Source organism: Gopherus flavomarginatus, chromosome 16 (genome assembly GCF_025201925.1).
Source record: "Gopherus flavomarginatus isolate rGopFla2 chromosome 16, rGopFla2.mat.asm, whole genome shotgun sequence".
Taxonomy (NCBI): Eukaryota; Metazoa; Chordata; order Testudines; family Testudinidae; genus Gopherus; species Gopherus flavomarginatus.
In genome coordinates, this window is record NC_066632.1 from 23,618,822 (window position 1) to 23,642,882 (window position 24,061).

Consider the following 24,061-nt stretch of genomic DNA (forward strand, 5'->3'; position numbering starts at 1 on the left):
ATCTGACCAGAAACTGCCAGGTCCCCTTTTTGACTGGACTTTCTGGTTAAAAACCAGGCACCTAGCAATCCTAAATGGCACCCGGACACAAGCCAAAAATGGGGCCATCGGGATAAAACCCAAACAGATGACCACCCCAATTCTCTTTTGAACACCATATAGGGCTGAGGGGTCCTTATTTTGGGATGTGTGTTTATATGAACACCATGTGGACACTGAGTGGAGGTGAAATTTATATTATGATTTGCTTTACTCAGTTTGTGGGATGGCTTTATTGTCTTTTTGTTTGTATTATGGTAGAACCTAGAAGCTCCAAGAAGCCCCACTATGATAAATGCTCTGTAGACAGACCCTGTGCATCTATGCTGCAGTCAAGGGAGGGATGTGACTGTAGCATGTGTAAACATGTCCAAAGTAGCTTTAATTGATCTACCTCGCATACTGATAATAGTGAAATCACAGCTGTACAAGCCTGCCTGGGACCCTGAGTGCATGCTTGCATAGGCGCTGACTTCCCCTCTTTCACATGGGTCCTCGATCCCTGCTCTGCCCCTTCCATGAGGCCCCACCTCTTCCCACCCCCATTCCAACCCCTTCCCCAAACCCCTGCCCTGGCCCCGCCTCCTCCCCTGAGCATGCCACGTTCCCACTCCTCCCCCCCCCCGAGCATGCTAACGCTGCCAAACAGCTGTTTGGCAGAAAGCACTGGGAAGTAGGCAGAGGACTAGGGACGCAGCGGCTCCAGGCGGGGGGTGAGGGGAGCTTGGCTGCAGGTGGGTGCAGAGCACCCACTAATTTTTCCCTTTGGGTGCTCCAGCACCGGAGCAACTATGGCATCGGCACCTATGCATGCTTGCACTTCAGCCATTCACTGCTGTTGGTACCAAGATAGCTAGATTAAAGCTAGCGCAAGTATGGATACACATGCTGCAGTCACACCTCTGATAGCCATCATAAGAGAGAAACCCTTCCCCGAAGAGCTTATCATTTTAAATGCATAAAAGAAAGGGTGGAGAAACCAAGGCAGGAAGTGACTCGCCCGTGGTCATGCCAGCAGGTCCCGAAATAGAACCTAGGTTTGCTGAATGACTCTGTCCAGTGTCCTAGCTGAATGTTACCACCCACATGTCCACCAGCAAGCAGGCCGGTTAAGAAGTTTGGTGAGAGGACAGGTATGTGCCGTGCGTGGTGATTCCACTCGCTGCTCAGAAAAGGTTTATATTTTGCAACAGGGGATGCTCTTTTTGTTGTTGCACTCTTTAGGGAAGTGTTACTGTGCATCGTGCAGGAGGTCAGACTAGATGATCATAATGGTTCCTTCTGACCTTAAAGTCTATGAGTCACTCCCTGCAGCAGTAATGGAGCCCTCGCTCTGTCAATGCAAACAAAATCAAGTCAGTTGGCTGAAGCATGCCCCCTGCTAATCCAGAGATGTTTCAAGCCTCCAATGACCTCTCTACACTCTTAATTTAATGGAGGGAAAACCTGGATCTCCCTAAAGACAGACCTGGCATTTGACACTTCAGCACTTGGTTATAAAGCTTCCAACTCATCTTTATCAGATTAAGGGGATCTCATTTCCTGCCCACTACCCAGCCTGTTTAAAAGAGCGCTGTAGACTGTCCTGTGAAATATAATGTCTCATGTGCCGTTTTTATGTGCTCTCCAGTTGCTTTGCTAGCTCAGTGGCCTCTGTTGTGCTGGTGTCTTTATGCTGGGGAAAAGGATGCTGGTAGGATGGCGGAGGCTTTATTTTCTTTCAGCACCAAGCAGCACTACATTTCCCCCCCTCCCCAACTGCGTCACCCACTTTACAGCCTAACTCTGTTGCAGATGGCTTTTACCAGCTGGAGCGTCCTGCATTTTAGCAGCAACTGTTATTCACTACAGGAGCACCAAGCGGCTTCCCCTGGAAAGTGGGGCCCCTGGTGCTAGGTGCTGTACAAAATGTGAAAAAGGCTCTGCCCTACAGAGCTTGTCTAAATAGACTAGTAAAAGTATTGGAGGAAAAACAAAAAGGCACAGAGCGCGGAAGTGACACAAAAGCCGGGGAAGGAATCCTGACTGGCAGGCCAACATTACAAAACATGCTCTAATGTGGATTGTGCTTTCTGTTCTGCCCCCGTTTCCTGTTGTGACCCAGGTGCTGGAGCCGTGGACTCAGTTGTAACCAGTAACTCGAGTGCCTTTTCCACAGCTGCTCAACTCTGACATTTACAGAAGCGCAAACTGCTTCACCACTTCCTGTCTAGAGCCTTGCAGCAGCAGCGGACTCTGTTGTTGCCGCTTATGTGAGCCTGAATGTCCTTGGGTAGCCGAAGAGTGTAATTCCCTGCTTTGTTCCCTAATATGACCGGATCTGAGATTCCATTTTCACTCTGCAGATGCCTAGATTCTCGCTAATCATTTCCTTTCTGCAATCATTGGGGAAAATGGTCTAGCAGTTAGGTCATTAGCCTGAGATTCTAGGATGCCTGGGTTCAGTTCCCTCCTCTGTCATAGGCTGCCTTGTGTGACCTTGGGCAAGTTCCTTATCCCCATTGTACAGATAGGGAACTGAGGCTGACAGCACTGCTTGCCTCACATGGGTATTGGGAGAATAAATATATTACAGATTGCAACGCTGTTTGAGATCTCCTGATGAAAAACACTACATAAAAGACAGGAACTGTTGTTATACTGGGATAATTAAATACATTAAAGGTTATGAGGTACCCAGATTCTACAGGGATAGAGGGCATGTAAATATCTAAGGTAGATATAAGCCCCTGAAATGTTAACTGGGGAATGTTTCCTGGCTGCATGTTGAGGAGGCATGGGTGACCGGATATTTTTTTTCTTTCTCTTTCTGTTGGGGATGGGAGTAGCTTTGTGCACCTGCATTTCTTAAACCTGCCTCCATGAGTAAACCAAGATATTTCTTTCTCCTTCATCCCTTTCCTTGTCTTTGCTGAGCTCATCCTCTGTTGCCTTTGTGTCAGGAGGAAAAACCTAATTCTTTCCCTTTTCTGGACTCAACTCGGAGCCTGGTCTCTGAGCAAGTCGCACTCCTCTCATCCTTCCCCCCACCCCCTCCTGGTGACAATTAATCTGCTTGGTCATGATGACGTTTTAACTGTGGGTCAAGAGAAATTTTCAGTTGTACTGTCGAGTCCCAGACTAATCTCTTTGATGGGAGAAAGCTGGAGAGATTATAGCTGCAGGAAGAGCTTGATATTCTGCAATCTGAACTGCCTTTCATCACAAGGCCCACTCTCACTTTAACAAATAAAAAATTCCTTTTTTGGGGGGATGGTGTCTTTGTTTTTCCGTGTTTAAGCTCAAGTTGGACATGAATCTTAGTGGTGAGGTGGAAGAAAATCAAGGTAATTGTCTTGAGTCAGTGGGCTCTGCAGAGAAGATTCAATTATTTTTTGTCCTGAGGGGTCGGGAAAGAGAAGAGGTCTCAGCTGGGGTGGGGGGGGGAGAAAACAACTTTTTAAAAGTTGGAATTTGTCATGGATTTAGTCCTCTCTGTGAGGATGAGACCTAGGATCAGCCTGGTCAATTACCACGTATTTTGGGGGTTTTCAGACTTCAGGTTGTGTTGATACAGGTGCTGTATGCGTCAAGCCCACAGCGTGTTCTGTGTATTTAGAACTATGATACTACCACGTTTTCATGATCAGCAAAGCTAATAAGTTTGCTCTGGGCAAGAGGCGCATGGGGATGAGGTGAGGAGATACCTTAGGGTGGGCAGTCCCTCTCTGGAGAAGCAGTGTTGCTCAGTGGATAGGGGGCAGGACTGGAAATCGGAAGACCTGATTTCTATTCCTGCCTCTGCCACTATGTCTTCATCTGTAAAATGGGAGTATCACTTGCTGCCTTTGCAAAGTGCTTTGAGGTCAGTCAGACCTTCTGAATTATGATCCTGTCTCACTTCCTGTGCATGTGATAAACTCTCCCTTTCAGACTATTTAAAAGATCAACTGGATCTCTACGTGAAGCAGCTGCAGATAGTGAGAGTTGTGCGGCAGCGGGAGAGGAAAGGGTTAATAACTGCACGACTACTCGGCGCCGGGGTGGCGAGCGGAGAGGTGCTTACTTTCCTGGATGCTCACTGTAAGTATAGCTGGGCCTTTCTGCCTTGAGTCAGCTTCGGGACCCCGGGTGTGGCTTTTAGCTGCTTTTGAAAATGTTACTTGGAAAGAACTTACATTTCCTCCAGCTTTTTGGGTTCTTTTCAGTCAGGCCCCGGCCCTAGGCCAAATGGCGCACCAGGCTAGGTGTGTCTTTGGCACTCCGTCTGCCCTGCCCCGTTTGTTAAACTTTTGAATATCTCATTTTTGTATTGTACTTGTAGCTCATTTCCATTCTGCAGTCTTAGAAAGTCATCAAACGTTATGTGTTAAGCATGTTGCATAGATAGGGGTTCAGCAGATGCCTCTGGCGTCTCATTAAATATGTCCATTATTTGTCACTACTGACACTTTCCACGTTTTAAAAGAGGTATGCTTTCACTGTGACACAATAAAACATGGTTTACAATATCACAGCTGGGCTTTTGTTTCACTTCCCTTCGTTCTTATATCTCACTGACTGGCGACGTCCGGCCCCTTACATAGCCGCATGGGTGTGGCGGACAACATTTAGGAGGTTCAAGAAAATTTATTTCTCTGAAAGTCTGGAAGGTTCTACGAAGGCACATATGGAATTCCTGAAACATCTTACTTCGAACATTCTATTTTCCCCTTTGTCATTAACAAGGAAACCAGAACCCCAAACCCAGCACCCCACAGTCGCCTGGGTCACCTACCCCTAAATCCAGCCCTGTTTTCAGTCATGCCGATTGGATAGTTACTTACCTTCAGTTTTGATCGGTCTTTCCCCCCCACCCTGCTTACAACAGGACGTGTGTTTGGAAGCAGCCTGGATTACCGGCGCGGGGGGGGGGTAATGGTTCTTTTTGCCTTTTTTCCTGGTTTCCTGTACATAATCAATAGTGTCAGAGGGTCTCGCTCACGCTGAGCAGTGCTTTATTCTGCAGGACGTCCAGTCAGTTGCAGTGCAAGCCGAAACCAAAAACTGTTCCTACGTGAACCCTTTTTTCAGTTGTTTGAATGGAATTTCTTGCAGCGTAAAGTGCTGTTCTGTGCACATAAGGCTAGCAATATATGGACCACCATGAAATGACAGTGTTTTCCTGAAAATACAGTGTGTTTTGGCTGTTATTCTCAAGCCTTCTAAGAAAGGGGCAGAACTTGTTTCCCTCCACCCAGGGTGAGGCCAGTCTCACCAGAATATTCATCATTCATCATTTGTATTCCATTGGTGTCACGATGCCCCGCCAGAAACAGGGGGCCGTTGTGTCCAGGGCTAGGTTAGCACCGTAGGCCATTCCTTTTGCACTCTAAACAGTAGTGATGAAATCCCACCTTCATGGTCCTCCTCCTCGCTGCTTCTTAGGCGAGTGTTTCCACGGCTGGCTGGAGCCTCTCTTATCCCGGATCGCAGAGGAACCCACTGCTGTAGTGAGTCCAGACATCACCACCATCGACCTGAATACCTTTGAGTTTTCCAAGCCAATCCAATATGGAAAGCAACACAGTCGGGGAAATTTTGACTGGAGTTTGACCTTTGGGTGGGAGGCCATTCCTCCTAAGGAGAAGCAGAGAAGAAAAGATGAGACCACCCCTATCAAGTAAGTGCAAAATGAATATGCCTGTGGTATACTGCAGACTTCTGAGACCACTGCTTATCATGTTGGCCAGTATTGTCTCCCTGGTGCCATATATTCCCTCGTCAGTAGCCATCTGTTGTCTCTTGTCTTAGACTGTAAACTCCTCTGGGCAGGGACTTTTGTTCTGTTTTTGTACAGTACCTGACACAAAGGGGCCCTGACTGGAGCTTCTGGGTGTTATGGTAACACACACTGTTTTTCTTTGTGGGTGTGTGATACAGTAGTGCAATAGGCTGTAATGGAAAGGAGTATTTAGTCTTCCTTGTCAGGCTGAGGATGTAGTTAACAAATACTAGAATAATTCTATGTGAGAAGCAGTTCTTGTTTTTTTTTTCCTTCAAGTTGCAAGGTTTTCTGCTTAGGCCTGGTCTAAAAACAGATCTATCCATCCAGTCAGGGATGTGATATTTTTTTTGTTTTGTTTTGTTTTATCATTTAGTTATCCTTAGGCTTGGAAGGATTAGATTTTTGTGGGCAAATATCAGTAAATGTCAATTTCACCATATATACACAAACCAAGGAAAAATATTTCCCTCGATTAATTACTGAGATTTACAGATGGGTGAAGTTAAAAAAAAAAAATGCTGCTTGAGAACTTACTAAAGTTTGGTTTAAGGATATTTAGTGTGTATTTTTGACATGTGATGGGGACAATTTTGTGTTTTACTGTTATAAAGCTTTAATTTTCTGAATCTCAGCATCTACTGTCATTAAATAATTGTGTGACACATACCCCCACCCGTGGTCCAACCTACCATAATTTTGCAGAACTGTGAAACTTTAAATTGATAAAAATCAAGGGGGAAATGCTTAGCAATAAACCTCTATATTCATAGAAATCTAATAACTAGGTTTTGCAGAATACAGGTACAACCCCTAATGGCAACAGTAATGTTGACATAAAGGTGCTTTATACCAGTATAGCTTATTCCCATATAGTAATAAGCTATACTGGTATATAAGCACCTTTATACAGTGAACAGAATCCACACTAGAAGGGTTATACCGCTTGGTCCAGTGATGACAGCAGTAGCCTAGTTGATGCGTGACCTAGTTTCAACTCCCTCCTCCTCCACAGGTTCCCTGCATAACTTGGGCAAGTCACTTAGCCTCTGTGTGTCTCAGTTCCTCATCTGTGCAGTAAGGATAATGGCATTGCCCTACTTTACAGGAGCGTTGTGAGAATCAGTATATTAAAGTTTGAAGCATGTTGAGACCCACTGGTGAAAAGAGTGATAACAGCTAGGTGGTGGTATACTGGGATAGTAAAAGCGGTGCAACTTTCTAGCGCAGACAAGCCCTCAGATCTGTCCAAGGTTTATTCAATGTGGCCTGTTTTGTTAGAGGGAAAATCTGACCTGCAAATATCGTCCTGGGTATTGGAGTGGACCAAACTCTTCTTGACAAATGATGTGTGGTGGTGGCTTTTTGCAGGGGCTTGTTTTTCTCTCTCGTTTTTTGTCAGCCTTTTTCAGAATTTGGAAAATCTTTGTTTTTAAAAAATGACCCATTTAAAATTTTTCATGATTTTTAAAATATTGGTGGGGTTATATTCATTTTTTGTCTTCTGCTTTCTTTTTTCCAGTCAATTTTTTTAATCAGGTGGCCACCCTTTCCCTCTCCCTCCCCACCCCCAAAAACGGGGATCAGAGAGGATAAAACAACCAGTTAAAAATATGGGAGGGTTGAACTCTGCAAAATGAAAGAAATTTTAATTATTTAAGAAGCTTTTTTTACCAAATTGTTTGGGTTTTTTGGGTTCCCCCCCCCCCCAACCAGCTCTAGATGGCATCTTTCCTTTTTCTTGGGAAGAAAAGAGGCGAAGACAAACACCATCTACCATGCAACATGTATCTTTGTGGGGAGAGGTAGCCCCTTGACTCCACCCTTCCTAATTTGCCCTACAGCCAAGCTCTCATACAGAGCTGCTGAGTTTCGGCATGTCATGTTTTGAATGTGTCAAATGTTGAGTGCCACTCAAGGTACCTCAGGCCTGACTTTGAGAGATGCCAGCGAGCTCGCCAGGAATTTTTCAGTGAAACACTTTTGTGTCTGAGAAATCCGATCTGTCAAAAACCAGAACTTCGAATGGAAACAGCAGTTTTGATTAAACATTCGTCACAAAGGTGTCTAATATCTGAGATGGATATTTTTTTTGAGTGGTTGGGGTGGGCTCCCAGAACAACCAGTAGCCTGACTCAGAGCAGTGTCTTAAACCTGGATCTCCCACATCCCAGGTGAGTGACCTAACCACAGAGCTGTTGGCTCATGTTTTTCGATGGAAATTTTTCAAAGAGTTTCATCATTCCAATGCAAAACTAAAGCACGTTTCAGAACCTCCGATTTTCACAAAACAGAATTCTTGTTTTCCAGCTCAGATCTAGTGCTGAGATGCTTTGGACTGGCATGGCCCTGCAGGTCCTTGAATTATCCAAAAATCGGACCCGAAAACAAACATCCAAAGCCAGCGGCAGCTCCTGGCAGCTTGGCCTTTTGTTCAGATACCATGTACAGCCTCTTAACTGAGTGTCAAGATGTTCCCTTAGGCTGCTTGGCTGTAGGAGTTGAATAGCTTCCTCTTCCCGGTGTAACGCAGCGACATTAGACACTGGTGTACGTTCTGTTCGGGTTAGCTGAAAGGAGTGGGGTGGCTGGCGGGAAGGATATCTCTGGTTGGGTTTGAATGAGAGAGAGAGCCATTATGAACTTAATTCTGCAAATGAACGTGTAACCCACACACTGTTCTGTCCCATCTAGTGACACCGAGGCCACTTAGGAAGAGAGTTAAAATGAGTCTGCTCTGCAGCCTTAGCTAAGAGCCAGTTGTCTTTTAGCTCACGCATTAAGCAACAGAGGTCCCCGGTTTGATCCGGCCCGCCTACGACCAGGGTCTGTCGGTGTTACAAAAGAAGATCTTAATCACCTCAGGCTCCAGACAGACCTTGCTTTCTGGCAGTCTCTCATTAACGGCCTAATTATTATGTCTCTTCATCTTTCCACTTACCTCAAAAACTCTGTCATCTGAACGCACTCAGTACCTGGGTTGGGAAGGGGGGGGGGGGGGCGATCCGCCAGTTCAGTCTTACGAAAAGACCCTTTTCCGTTTGAACAGGGGAGCATTGAAGATTAGTAGGAATTGCTGGCCCTCACAAAACAGGAGCACCTGCTTATTGCAATACTGAGACTTAACAAAACTTATGGTGGGGGGGGGGAGTTTCTTTGCCAGTGAGATGGTATTGCTTAATTTCCAATTAATTCTAGTAGGCTGGAGGCAGCATGGTCTAGGAGGCTTGGGTTCAAATCCTTGCTCCGCCACTGTCTTCCTATGCGATTTTGGACAAACCACTTAGGCCTTGTCTACACGAGAGATTTGCCTGTATTATACCAGCAGAACAGGTATTTTGCCAGTACAGTTCCTGTCGTTTGGGGAGGAGATTTAACTATACCACAAAAGCTCTCCTTTGGCCAGTATAGGCTGTGTCTAGACTAGGAGGGTTTTCAGTATAACTATACCAGCAAATCTTTTCTAATATAAACTAGGGTCCGTTCTACACCTTAAACTTTTGCTGGCATAGCTGTTTGAGTCTGGGACGTGAGGAGGTGTGATTTGTGACTGACATACTGGTAAAAGCACAGCATTGCTGAGAGAACTCATTTTGTTCAGAAGGGCTGGAATCGGCTGTACTGCCCAAAGCACAGTTTTGCCAGTGTGAAGTCCATCCACAGTGCTAGCATAGTATATCGGCAAACCTTGTCTCATGTAGACCTGTCCTCTGCCTCCGTTCCCCATTTGTGAAAGGGAGGAGAACAGCACTGAACTGCTGCACGGATAAATACAATAAAGATACAACAGTGACGGGCCAGATAAGTTCCTAAGATGAGGTGTTTTCTTTGCTTTTGGTAACTTACCTTTGACGTTTGAAAGTGCATTGCTCCTGCAGCTCCATAGAAAAGAGTCTTTTGTCTCCTTCAAACCCTGCCAGAAACAGAATAACCTTGAATTCCCAAGTGAAGACATTCAATGCCTGCTCTTGGACCTTTCCACGATAGCAAGACAAAGCCTGGCCTCTGGCCCTGGAGTATGGCTCCGCTTTGTGGAAAGGTCAGACGGGAGAAGTTTCTGTCTCAATAAAGGTCCCTTTTTTTCCTGTGGACTGGTAACTTGGCTTCCAGCTGCCTCTAATCTCCGCAGGCTCCTCTCGGCAACAACACAGCAGTTCAGTACGTTTTATAAAAGCCAGTTTCGGTTTCTCCCCCCACCCTCCATTTAAAGTTCAGATGTAACAGATTATAAAGGGAGATGGAAGGAAAGAAGTTTAGCCCGGAGTACCTGGATTTCCTGTCTGCTATGACATTCAGTAATGATACTCTGGGCTCCTCCTCCTGAATCAGATCAGATCAGCCCCCTGGGTCCTGCATCCACCTGATGTCGCAGCTACCAGCTGCTTCCTTGACTCCTCTCTGTATTAGGTACTTACATAGCCCTCATTACCAGACAATCTGAGCTCCTCACAGTCCTATGTATTTTCCCAGCCAACACACCTGTGTGGCAAGGTAGCACCAGTATCCTCACTTGCGGATGGGGAAACCAAGGCACAAAGATCAAGTGATTTGCCTAAGGTCAGATAGGGAGATGGTGGCAGGGGGGAGGAATTGAACCCAGGTCTTCAGAGTCTCCAGGTTAGTGTGCTATCCACTGGACCCTCCTTGTCTGGATGATGATCCCCTATCTGAAGTATTTGGCAAGAGATTCTGATGGTCGTTCTAAGGGTTTCTTTGTTATCCTAATGTTGTAGACTCACAACAGAGCAATATTTTTCCTGGTCACGGGAGGATACCGCAATACCTGGACTCAGAGCTGTGAATGTGAAGATTATTTAATGTCTGCCAACTGGGGACATTTGCATCATCATGACAAAGCCCAGAGGGACGTAGCCTCCCTCAGGGCCCCAGAATGGGGTAGGGGCAGGAGGTCATGGCCCCGTCACTTTTTACCAGCTGTAAGGGCGAGTGACTGTGGGGTGGGGTTTTGTGGGGAGGGGTGGGGCCTTGGGAAGGTGCAGCACAGTGGCGGGGCCATGTTTCAAGTGCCAGTCCTGCACCCACCCACACACACACACACTTTTAGGGACCTTCATACACCCCTGGCCTCCCTACAGATTTGAGTGCCACTTGGCTCATTCTCTAGCCAAATCCCCAGAACAGTCTGGCTGTATGTTCAGTTTGTCCATCCTTGGTGACCTTACTGCCCTACCAAAGCTCTTGGGATTGGCTGGGTAGCAGCCTTCCGTGGTAAACGTGTTCCAGAATTCCTTGGTCTTCTGTCCTTGTATGTCCAAACCAAGAAAGCTGCCAATACCAAACCAGTGCTGATGGAGGCAGTTGCTGGATTAGTCTTTGAATATCCTCATTTCTGATCTTGTCCTACCACTTCCTATGGATATTTGTCTTGCAGCAGGATGAATGGTGGGGTTTGCCAGGATTGTTAAACTAACCTTTGTGATGCACCAAGTATGGTCTCTTGACTCTGCTTCTGTCTCTCCTCAGGTCTCCCACTTTTGCTGGTGGCCTCTTTGCGATCTCCAAGTCCTATTTTGAACACATTGGTTCCTATGATGACCAGATGGAGATCTGGGGTGGGGAGAATGTGGAAATGTCCTTTAGGGTAAGAGCCAAGTGAAGTGCAGTGGTGGGGGGGGACCGTTAACTTCTAGCAGAATTAAACTAGGGGGCCCACACACTTGTTGCTTCTGTAGGCCCGTCATATTGCAAGAGTTCACACACACACACACACACACACACACACACACACACACACACACACAGTCCCTGTGTTTTCCATTTTTCCCTCTTCTGATTTTCTGAAATTTTCTCCTTGCACCTCCCCCCCAATCAATAGGCTTGTGCCCACTAATGCCTAGAACATTCCCTGAAATTCCGGCATTGATCAGATGTAGCATTCAAAAGTTATCACGTTATGGAGAAATGCCATTGAGTATAAGGCCTTGTAACCTTGGCCAACAAAATCCCTTAACTGTGAGCTTTGGGCCTGAATTCCGGAAGTGCTGATGTCTTGCTGCTCCAGATAGAAGGGGCCCAGAACCTTTGCAGACCAGAGCCTTTGTTTTCAGTGCATGTGGCTAGAAAGGCAGAGCTCTGTTTGTACAGCCCCTAGCGTGATGGGGTCTGTGACTGGAGCTTCAAGGTCCTACTGCAATACAAATAACGAAGCTCAAAGCACATTATGCCAGATCTCAACCCAATCCAGTTCTGTACTTCAAACTATGGAGGAAAACACTTTGGATATAGGAAAAATTATTTTTCCCCTTTCATTTGTGTGTCAGGGTTTGTTTGACTAAAGTTCCCTTTGAAATCCACTGGATGGGCTGCTTCTCTCTTGTGTAGGTTTGGCAGTGTGGTGGCCAGCTGGAGATCATCCCCTGCTCGGTGGTTGGGCACGTATTCCGCTCCAAAAGTCCACACACCTTCCCAAAAGGAACTCAGGTCATCTCCAGGAACCAAGTGCGCCTGGCGGAGGTCTGGATGGATGACTATAAGGAAATCTTCTACAGAAGAAACCAGCAGGCCTCGAAGATGGCCAGAGAGGTACCGAACCCAGTTCCATAAAGCATCTCACAAGTAATCAAAGCATCTTTGATGTGTTTCTGTATGCAAGGAAACTAGTGGGTTGATTCCTCTTGACAGTGCTGGGCTTTTAGTATCACACTTAAGGCACTGGTCCTATGAAGAGAACCACATGGATGGACCCATCTGCCTGTGCAGAACTCCATAGAAGTCAACTAGACTCTGTACCGGGTCAGTGGCCAACCCATGTGGGATCTGGATCAGTAGCGGAGCTAGGTTTTAGAGCTGGGGACGATGGGTTATTGGTGGTACCACCTTCAACTATAGCTATTGGCTTGAAAAGGTGCCACAGGTACCTCTAAAGGCCACCGGGGCAGGCAGAGACACACCCACCTCCCTATCAGCTCTGCCACTGATCAGAACCCACAGTGAGGATGGCTCCCAGATGCCTTGGGCTGTCTGAGATGAGCATTTCAATTAGAACCAGTCAGAGAATTTTTCAACAGATGGTTTTTCATCAAAAAATCTTGATTCATTGAAATTTGTTTGCAAAACAGGATAGGTTTGGACAAACCTCCTGACTCCCCCAAAAAAACACCACCATAGAAAAGCTTCAGAACTATCAGTGTTTCATTTTGACATTTTCTGAACAAAAAAAAAATCAGGTTTTCTGGGTCAAAACATCATTAGGTTAAATTTCAAATTAGATTTAAAAAACAAAGCTTTAAAAGAAAACCATTCGATTCACCCAACCTGAACTTTCTGGGGGGGGGGAGGTTGTCAAAATATTTTGGAGATTTCCACTTTTTGTCATGATTTGGGGATTGGGGGTGGGGGTGAGGATTTCAAACTCTCAGAGATTTGCTGGAGGGGAAAACAGGTTTCCTGTCTCTCTCTCTCTCTACTTCCAGTGACCAGCATCCTGGGAAACATGCTCCTCGGTGCTGTTTTGCATCCTACCTGTGATAAGAAGGGAAAGTGTGTTGTAACTTAATCCCATAAGGTTCTACGGTGAATTACAAATGGAAACCACCTCTGTGATGCCTTAAGGCAAACCTATTAAAGGGAACACCAGGTTTTGGATTCTGTTGCTGCCCTATTGAGGTTAGTTTTAATTTTCTTGCATGATTTTGATAGAAAACGTACGGCGACATTACAGAACGGCTCAAACTGAAGGAGCAACTGCACTGTAAAAACTTCACCTGGTATCTACAAACTATCTATCCAGAGATCTTCATCCCAGACTTGACTCCAACCTTCTACGGAGCAGTAAGTGCAGGAGTGTGTCTGTTGTCCTGTTTCCTTCTGGCAAACCCCCCTTGATCCCCTCCTTCTCTAGAGACAAATGGAGATGGTGGTAGTGGTTCGAGAGGCTCCAGCGAAGATCAGGACCCCATTGCACTGAGCAGACTCCTGATGTGACGGTCCCTGCCCCATTACAGTCTAAATGTCCAAGACAAAACAGATGACGGACACAGAAAGGGGAAATGACTTTGCCCCAGACTGGATGTTTTCCTGAAAGATCCGCTATAGAAATTGTTTTGGGGAAGTTCTATGGTCTGTGTTATACAGAAGGTCAAACCAGATCACACTGGTCCCTTCTGGGTTTGGAATCTACAAATGAAGGCAGCCTAGCAGGAGCCAGGAATACCTTCCGTATGCTTACTGGCACTGCTGCAGCGACAACACAGCTATTTATACTCACGGCTGGTTCGATGAGAGCGTAGGTTTGAGCATGTGTACATGAGCAGGGGACTCACCCCTAACTCGTAGTAGAGATATAGCCTTAAATGGTGCCCTGGCACTTGGAATCCTCTGTTATTCATGAGCAACTCGGTCAGACTTGGAAAACTCCTGTTCAGTCATCTGCTCTCTCCTCCTGCGCCCCCATCCCATTCCTCTTTGTCTCAGGGCTCGTCTATACTAGCTGGGTGTGAGAGAAAGAACCAATTTTCCGTTTATCTACTCACACAACCGTGCCTCTCTCCTCCCCCAAGTGGAAAAGGCATTTGTTGGGTTTTTTTAAGTGAGCTTTTTAGTCCTACTGACACAATCTTGCATCAGGACTAAAAGCTTCATTTTCATGTTAAACACAATGAAAATTAACTCCTTTCAAAAGACTTCTCCCTGTATATTCCTCCCCAGCTAGCTACAAGATTGGCAACTTCTGCTCAAGAATGGAACGGTAGAGGTTAAGCGGTAGGGGTGGGGGCATGTCAATGCCCAGAAAGGCTGGTCTTTGATTTAGCAGGTTTTGCTCTTTCACCCAGGCCTGCAAGAAAAGGCAGTGCAGTAAGGATGACTCACTGCCTCAGGGTTGGGCACACCTCATGTCGATACTTCTGGCCAAGTAATAGGCTTCTAAGTGGCCAATCCAGTTCTTGGCTGAAGGGATACTGGTATCAGTACAGGATTCTGAGAGTTGGGGAGTTTAAAATTGAGGCTTTGAGCAACAGACAAAGGAGTTTGACTCCCACCTTCCCAGTGAGTCCAGAAAAACAGCATCTCTGTTTTTATCTGACTTGTGTTACCATAATATCTGAGTGCCTCGCAATCTTAAATGCAGAATTCCCACGGACCCCTGTGAGAGGCAGCAGTGCTGTTAGCTCCAGACTAAAAAATCAGTTATGTGCAGAGCGTTATTTATCTCTTATGGCCACTAAGGATTGTTGTGCTTGGCTTCTCTGGCTATTCAAGGTCAGTTGCCTCAGGGAAAATACACACTTTGGGTTTGTCCTGGAAAGTCAGCTCACGCAGCTGGGCTCTTTCCAATTCACAGCAATGGAGTTAAATGTCAACTGGAGAAAGGTTGTTGTTTTGCATGGTAAAAACCTGCAGCTCCAGTTCTCTGATCCAGCTATCTACTGATACGTAAGCAGAAGAAGAGTGTGCGTAGGATCCTAATCCTGGTTGAACCCTCCTGCCCTTGCTTGCATTCCGGAATACAGGTGCAGCCAGAAGTCAGCGTGGCAGATGATTTATTAATTTGAAGGGCTGCTCCCTGAAGTTATTGTTTCGAAGGCAGTTTACAGCTATCTGGCCATAGCAGATTACTTGACTCCTGCTCTGGGTTGTTTTCAGTTTGTGGAGTTCTCAGCCTTATATTCCCCAGAATGCTTTGTCTTCCCATCTCCCAAAAATAATCATCCCTGGAAAGGTCCCAGCCTCTTAGGATTTAGAGTTCCAAGGCAGAGATTGTGAAGCCATTTTTTGGATGTCCAGTACTCATTAATTTTAATGTGAATTGGTTGCTTCAATCATAGACTTTAAGGCCAGAAGGGACCATCTTGGTCATCTAGTCTGACCTCCTACACATCACAGCCACAGAACAACCTCCACCTCATCCCCCAACCTCTGGCTGAGTTACTGAAGTCCTCAAATCATGATTGAAAGACTTTTAATTACAGAGAATCCACCATGTGCTCTTGTTCAAACCAACAAGTTACCTGTGCCCCACGCTGCAAATGCAAGGTGGCAGAGACCTTGAGGGTTTTTTCCTATCTGACCTGGGGGGAAATTCCTTCCTGACCCCAAATAGTGATCCAACCCTGTGAATGTTGGAGAAACCCACCAGCTGGACACCTGGGGTAAGAATTCACTGTAGTAACTCAGCGTTTTCTCTGTCTAGTGTTCCATCTCCAGTGGCTTTGAAAATTTCAGCCTAAATATACTGAGTATTAAACGAGCCCCTGCTGAAAGAAGAGAAATAGGGAGGATCCCAGGCACTAAAACAAAACCACAGCAAAGCCTTGATTTTAAAAACATAGAACAGCCCAGGGTTCCTGACACGATGTAATAGGATTTGCTGGGCCGTGTTTTGAGCTGAATGCCTGACCAGGCACACAGGGTTGGGTCAGGTCTGTGACTGAGCACCCAGAATGCAGCAAAGTCACCTGAGTTGCTTGCTTGCTTTTTGTTCTTTCCTTTCAGATTAAAAATGAAGGGTCAAAGAATTGCCTGGATGTTGGTGAGAACAATCATGGAGGGAAGCCACTGATCATGTACCCATGCCATGGGATGGGCGGCAATCAGGTATGCAGTCTGTGTGAGTATATCCCACCAGCTTTCACCCCATCCCACGTCCACAGAAATAGGAAGGCCCAGAGCTGGGAAAAGAGAGAAAACCCAGCCTTTCCCCATTCGCAGTTAAGATGTGAATCATGCATGTAATCTGGGCAGTTCCCCCTCCTTTGTACCTCTTCTTATTTAAACAAGTTATTTTATTTCGGTAAAGACAATAACCTCCATTCAAGTCCTGAGCCTGAATGGTCTCTGCCCCAAACAGCCGAAGTCCATAGCACTTCAGTGACACTCTATGTGCCTCTGCCTTTCATCAGAGGATTTCTAAACACTTTACAGTGTGAATTAAAGCCCCCTTTCAGAACCATCCCAATTTTCTGTTCGTTTGTTTCTGGGCTGAACCAAACCACTGAAGAAGGAAAAAATTGATTTGGGTCTAACCAACCATTTCATTCAAACTGAAACAAAAACATTGTTTGACTTTTAGCTGGTTTAAATGTAAAATTCTATCCTAAAACATGTTAGAAAGTGTTGAAACAAACATTAAGATTTTTTTTCCTGATTCTTTGGTTTGTTTACCAAAAGAATTTGGTGAATTCAGCATGAATTCATGAAACGTTTTGGTCCATCTGAATCTTCATTGTTTGTCAGTAAAAACATCATCCAAAAAATTCACCTTAGCTCTGCTCCCTTTTTCCCTCATGAAGTAGGTTGTTATCCCTACGGATGGTAGAGGATGGAGGAGGAGTAAGACAGGGAAAATAATTCTGTCTCAGTTCTCACGCAGCCCATCAGTGGTTGATCTGAGCTCAGGAGACCTGACTTCTAGTCTTCTGCTCCAACCACTAAATCTATTACCCCACTCTGCCAGCTCCGTTGGGTGTCTGACTGTTTTGCTTTCGAATATGCCCCACTATAGTGCACTCTCTTGCCCCCTGGCATCTCAACTCAGTGTGGCCCTCTTGTGGTGGCTAGATTGCCCAGGAATCAATGAGTCTGCTATAGCCTTGTCTAACAGACAGATATTTCGAGTTGAGCAGTAGAGGCTCTTGCATTAAGATCCAGAGGTCTCCGTTTCCCTACTGCTGAAGACAGTCCCAGGGCATTACATCACAGTTGGAGATGGGATTCACTCCACTGGTGGTATGAGCAGGCTGCCTCTTGTCCATCCAGTATCCACGCTGTTCAGTGTGCAGCTCATTGGGGGATTAGGTGTCTCGTCAAGGGGGGTGGATCCTTCAGACTTGTGGGGACTGACCAGCATTGCGGTGCACTTGATTATCAACTGGCATAAGGTGCTAGAACTCACTCTTGAGTTAATGTTGGTGCTGTGGAGAAGGCGGGCTGTTTTCTTGTAGCATAGGTGACCATTTGGAGAGAAGGATAGCAGCAGTCTAATCTCCCTGCCTGGTCTTGGTTCTCAGTATTTCGAATACACGTCCCAGAAGGACCTGCGGCACAACATTGGCAAGCAGCTCTGCCTCCGATCTGCCTTTGGGCCGGTGGAGCTGGGAGACTGTCACTTCACAGGAAAAAACTCGCGTGTTCCAGGAAATGAAGAATGGGAACTGACCCACGTAAGTAAAGAACACAGGGGCTCAATGCACCCAGAAGCAGCAGTGTCTTTCCCTCTTCCTCACCTCTGACGAGAGTTTCTCAGTTGCCTTGCAGAAGCCTGTCTTGTGCTTTGCTGTCAAACTGGGAGGGTTCCTTTGGGAAGAAGCGGGACCTACTTGGGAGAGGACTGGACTGGACTGGGGCTCAGGAGTGGAGCCATGCAAGTGACCAACCTTATTTTGGCTCCCTGGCAGTTCCAAAAAATTGAAAAATTTTGGTTTGGGTCAGACAGTTTTGTTACAATTTGGAGCTTTTTTAAAAAAACATTTAAAATTGAATGAATTTTTTTAAGTGAATAGTCATTTTGAATCAAAGTAAACATTTTGTTCTGAAAACGGCAAAACAAAACTTTTGAATTTTTTTCCCAACTGAAATAATTCAGCCAAAACTGACACATGTTTGTGAAGTGTTTTAGTCGATCCAAATTTTTTTTCCACCAAAAAAAGTCTTGGCTGAAAAATCTGGCCCAGATCTACTCCAGAGACCTGGGTTTTATTCCTCGCTCTGCCAAAGGTTCGCTGGGTGACCTTGGGCAAGTCACATCGCCTCCCTGTGCCTCAGTTTCCCCTTCTGTATGATGGGGCTAACAGTGGTCTTTGTAAAGTACTTTGAGTTCAGTGGATGATGTGAGCAAGGTATCTCTATTTGTTTTTAGGATCATCTGATTAAAAATGTGGCCTCTAACATGTGTTTGTCGGCAAGAGATGAGCATCCATCTATGACTGCCTGTAACCCCTCAGATTCTTATCAGCAGTGGTTCTTTACCCAAGATATGTAGTGAAGACAAAACCAGTGTCAGCAAGAAATGTGCCAGCCCATCTCACTTTGAGACCTTGACTCCAAACTGCACTCAGGAAAACAGAAGCTAAGCCTCTCTCCTTTTATTTAAAAGAAGCTAACGTCTTAAATATGCTGCATTTCACAGTTGCCTTTAATTCTACTCTGTGCCTTTGGGATAAGACTGTGTAATACATGGAGATTTTTGTTCCACTTTTTCTAAGAGACTAAGCAAACTTCTTGTTTGCAGCCTACATGAGTGTCATATTGTAACATATCCAAAGATAAATAACATGGGACCAACTACATCCATAATCGCATGAATGATCAATCCCACTTCCTAAGCCCCGGAAAATTGGACCACAACCAGTCAGAATGCAAGGGATGAGACTGAATACAACACATGTCCCAAAGAAGCGGTGCCAGCTGGCCTCTGAATATGTCTCACGCCAAAGATAGTACCCAGTGTCCTCTAGTTATCACATAGGCTTGTATGCAAAGGCAGATCAGGATGCTGCAAGAAGAAATTGCAGTGTCATGGTCAGGAGAGCATGTTCATGCTCTCTAGCACAGGCTCTTGTTTAATGAGATTTTTAACCCTGAAGGAGATAGCTGTGTGCATCTAAAACATAACACCAGGGTGCATTGTTGTGCGAAATCCCAGCCTGTTGCACCGAATGAAACCTGTGTGTTGCCTGGGAAGCTCTTGCCAGCACAAGGAGATAGTAGTACTAATTGTGTTGCAGATAAAAAGGACTTTCGGTGCAGTTAATCCCCCAAAGGAGAGATGAATCATCATTTACTTGGCCCATGCAGGGAAGTGACCTGGTGATGGTGCTGCTGAGCATAGACTAGCAGGGGAAAGCCTGATACAGTGGCAGTACTGCTTAAGAGATGGGTACTCTGAACCTGCGAGATCATGTTGGTGGTTGGAATGAAGATTATGGAATAGCATGAAGAGTATGGGAGGAGGATTTTTTTTTAATCACTGGATCAGTGCACATGCAACACAGATCCTGAGATCCAGCAAGCTCATGGCTTTTGATTTCCTTGTGCAATGAAGTAATACTACCATCTTTAACTTAGAGTATGTGCCTGTCGAGGGAAATATGTAGTGCCACTTTTATCCTGGGCTGTCTGCTTCACTTTCGTGCTTGGGTTTTGGTACTTTATAAAAATCTGCATCCAAGTAACGCCTCTGATGACTCATCCTCACCCATAGACAGTTTAAATTAAGAAGTACACAAGCAGAGTAACTGGTTTTTTCAGGATATGCTGCTGCAAATCCAGGATGCTTGCACTCTTCAGAATCTGGGGGGGCAGAGGGGATTTCTTTACTGGAGGAATTAGTTTAAACCCTGATGCTGATCCCCCTGTACTAAACTGTGCAGCTCGTTTCTCTACCATTTTAGCATCTTGTGGAAAGATGGCCTAGTAGGAGAGTGAATGTAAGCCCTTTTTTGAGGCTTGAATACTGTAGTTTACATTAGTTTCTAAGCAATTCCATTTCATTTTAATTGAAAAATCTCCCTGGAAATGGGGGGAGATGACCTACCTTTGGACATGTGACCTGAACCTAAAATAAAGAGATGTTCTATTTTACAAAAGAATCCAGTCTGGATTTGGTTCTTTTGGAGCAGATGTTCCCAGTTTGCTGCAACAGGCCCTAGAGCCACAAACACTTCACCCAGCTGTTTCTGAGTTGGCGCACCTTTCAGTTCAGTTATTAACCACACGTATTATGATTGTGCCACACTGTACACAGTATTACAGTCCCTGCCCCAGAGAACTCAGTCTAAATAGAAAAGACAGACATACAGGGAGGGGGAGGAAGGGGGTAGAACATACTACCAGTGGAATAATGCAGTGGTGGTAAATATCACCTTAGTTCCACAATTTGTTTAATTTTATTGGATGGGGGAGAGTTTACATTTAAATGAGACTTTGTCGGCATGATAAGCTAGACACGTGTTGCCAAAGTAGTGGCAGGAGTGGGGAAGCAAACTCCCAGGCCCTGCTGGTAATATCCACCCAGGAGGACAGGGCTACATTTTGCCTTTTGGGGTTACCTATTTCATAGAGCTGGAAGGGACCCCAAAGGGTCATCGAGTCCAGCCCCCTGCCTTCACTAGCAGGACCAAGTACTGATTTTGCCCCCGATCCCTAAGTGGCCCCCTCAAGGATTGAACTCGCAACCCTGGGTTTAGTCTGTTTCCCAAATGCAATCCATCCCTGGATGCCAGGGGCAAGTCACGATGTAGCGCCATGGCGCAGATCGTTTCTAGGCATGGCAGGTTTTCAAAGCGTTCACTCTGGTGCACACCAATGGTTTGCAAGGCACTTGATTTGGACAGGCAGGGTCTGTTCTGGCGGCATCGATAGTGGAGGGGAGTCCCTTTGGAGCACCTTGAGTATGAGGGATCTTTCCCAGTTTGGAAGGAAAAACCCCACACAGCACTAAAAGCTGCTGCTAGAGCCATCACTCTGATATGGCCCCTTTAGGTGGCGCTCTTACCCCATCCACCTCTTTAGCCCTCGTTCTCCTTGTGACTGCCTCCAAAGGACTCAGGTATCCTCTTTGCTGCTCGATAGGTTCATCATCGCGCAAGGAAAATAGGATCAGACACAAGCCCCTAACCCCTAATGTTGGAGCAGGATGGGGAAGGCCGCCCCTCCATCCCGGATGACTGGAGCACAATCTCCTGGAAGTGGCCTTGCTTTGTAATTCCTCTAGGCTGCTGAGAATATTAAAGGGCCTGAGTTCTGCATGAAAATGCCAGCCAATTAAATGTGTGCTAGAAAAATAGCATGGGTGGATTTCAGTGGGGCACCAGTGCCCAGTCAGTTTTCCTTTGTCCCAAGTATCTTCGCTGGGCGTCACGAGTCTCCAGGTCCCTGTCCTGTTTGAGTGGCCAGCAGACTTAATTGGATGGATCTCTATCTTGTGTACTTACATGGCACCCATTCCCATAGTGTCTGAGCACTTCAGAATTTGTAAATGTACTTACTTTCCCAATACCAGAATCGAGTTAGATTCTAGTCGGGACTCCGCCATTGACCAGTTTTGTGACCTTGGTCACCTTGCTTTGCTGCATTGTGGTTCAGTTTCCCCCTCTGGAGAATTGGACTTAAACCAAGTAATGGAGCTCAGCTAACGTTGGTTGAAAGCTCTGATAGCCAGCCAGCAGTGGAAGATGCAAAGCGTGATTATACCTGCCCTGAGCTATTTGATTCTGGAGTTGGTGAAGGAGGCATCCTTGGATCGTGTGAGTTTTGACTGAAGCAGAGTCGGAGAAAGGTTGCACACCTGAGACAATTTGTATAATTGGCACACTATTTTCAGTTATTGCAGTCCTGCCACATTCTGTTTCCCCTCCCCGATGCACCCCAGACGTACACTGGTTTGGCTTATCCCGTCTCATTCCTGTTCCTCTGATTAAAACTCCCCATCTACCAATGCAATTGAATGGTGCTGGAAATGCTACTCCAATGTTGTTACAAAGTTCAGTATCAACCATCTTGAGTTTGTCTCATCAATGTCAGAGTCTGAATTACTCCGAAGACAGCTATTCACAGCCCATTTCTTCTGAATAATGTTGCCTATTGGGTGTGATGTGTTTAAATATGAACATATTAGTTATTGCATAGACCGTTTTCTGTTGCCTGATCTACTGAAGGTCTATTGATTATATTACTGGTTTAGGTTCCCCAATTAGCATTCTGTAATTTGATAGGTTCTTGTCCCAGGATTTATCAGAGTTACTGCTTTGGGCACCCAGCAATGACAACATCCCTCGCACTCGGGAAAGACCTTCTGCAATTGTATAAGTTTTATTACTACCATGATTAGTCCAAGAAGTAAAACCATCCAAACAAGTAAAGTGAGATAAAATAACACCGTAAGGACGACATGCACCATTACATGTGTATATACTCACTCAGTCCTGGGGAGAGCTCTAAGGACCGAGAGATCCTAGTCTGACCCTAGCGTGCCAATTAAGAACTCCAAAGGTTTTACCTAAGACCAAATATTGTATAAGCTCAATGTCCTTCATGCATATGTATGAATACCTCTTCCCTCCTTTACGATATCTTAACTTCCGTACCCGCACAGTGTTGGGATGTCCTCCTCCTATCAGTTAGTCTATTAATTAAATGAAAGCCATTAACACACACGTCAATTGGATTAATATGGTTACCTGCGGTTAGGCGTGTGCTGATATTCCCTTCCAAAAATACCCCAAACTGGTACAAACTGCCTTCTTGCAATTACCTGTCAGCAGTTTTCAACACTTGAGATTTGTTACAAAACAGCAACAAAGCCTGATGTCATCTTGTGACTTAGGGTTACTATTCGTTCACTTACTTCTGCTAACTTATTAAGCAACTACTCCTACGCAGGCTGGTAGGCCTTGCACTTATACTAATTGCTTAAGCTATTCTTACAGGCCTATAGGTTTCTGGCTCTTCTGCAGTCAGTCCCTTACCCCTTATCTTACTCTTACTTCATGGCTACATTTCCTGGCATGTTGTACTTCAACACAGATAAAAAGCAGAAATACAGCAGGTGCTAAAAGTGTTGGGATTCTATCCAAGTGCCTGTTGCTATTTTTGTGTAGCCACTGATACAGAATGTCTGTATCTCAAACTAGTTCTCAAAGTGATCACTCTGTGGGACAATTTGTGCTGTGGACCAGAGAGCCTGCTCTTATTCCAGAACAACCACTGGTTAGTTAAAAACACGGTTTGTGTTTTCAGCTCTTGTTAATGTCCTGTCAGATGGGAGAAGCCAAGATCCAACCTGAAGTACAGTGTCACTAGCATGCACCTCCCTAGTTCTGAAATGTTAGCACTGCTCACAAGAACCAGGACATTTAATAGTTAGGAGGAACTAACTATTGTTAGATCTGTATTGCTGTCATGTTGTAGGTAGTAACTGAGCTTAGAGAAAATGGGAATCTCACGTCTTGGACCTAAAGAAACAAATGCCTGTTCTACACACAGATTTTGTACTGATGTAACTGTTTGTCACAAATCTCTACTGTGGACGGAGTTATACCAGTATGAACTTGCCTTATATTGGTATGCTTATTCCCTTTGTTGTATGGGAATAAAGTTATGAGTAAAGGGACCTCTTAAACCAGTATAAATGTGTCCACACTGGTGGGTTGGTACTGCTTGACTATAGTTAAAGCTTTGTATAACTTGGGTGTAGACAAAGCCTGAGAAGGCATATGTCTCATGATGGTGGTCATACGGTAGCAGTTTGCTGTAAGTAGCTATAATGCTGGACTTGGGAGCCCTGGGTTGTGTTCCTGGTTCTGCCACTGGCCTGCTGGGTGG

The 24,061-nt window shown here is 45.5% G+C and overlaps 1 protein-coding gene across 4 annotated transcripts in view; it reads left to right on the forward strand.

Moving 5' to 3' along the window:
* GALNT6 (polypeptide N-acetylgalactosaminyltransferase 6) overlaps positions 1-20,508 on the forward strand; it is a 42,067-nt gene extending 21,559 nt beyond the window's left edge. For all 4 annotated transcript variants that reach the window (XM_050925452.1, XM_050925454.1, XM_050925456.1 and 1 more), the window contains exons 4-11: positions 3,952-4,101; positions 5,446-5,680; positions 11,267-11,384; positions 12,125-12,325; positions 13,442-13,573; positions 16,235-16,336; positions 17,749-17,901; positions 18,597-20,508. In XM_050925452.1, coding sequence (XP_050781409.1) covers positions 3,952-4,101; positions 5,446-5,680; positions 11,267-11,384; positions 12,125-12,325; positions 13,442-13,573; positions 16,235-16,336; positions 17,749-17,901; positions 18,597-18,719 — 1,214 coding nt within the window. In that variant the 3' untranslated portion in view covers positions 18,720-20,508. The remainder of the gene's footprint in view (positions 1-3,951; positions 4,102-5,445; positions 5,681-11,266; positions 11,385-12,124; positions 12,326-13,441; positions 13,574-16,234; positions 16,337-17,748; positions 17,902-18,596) is intronic.
* Positions 20,509-24,061: the final 3,553 nt, after the last annotated feature.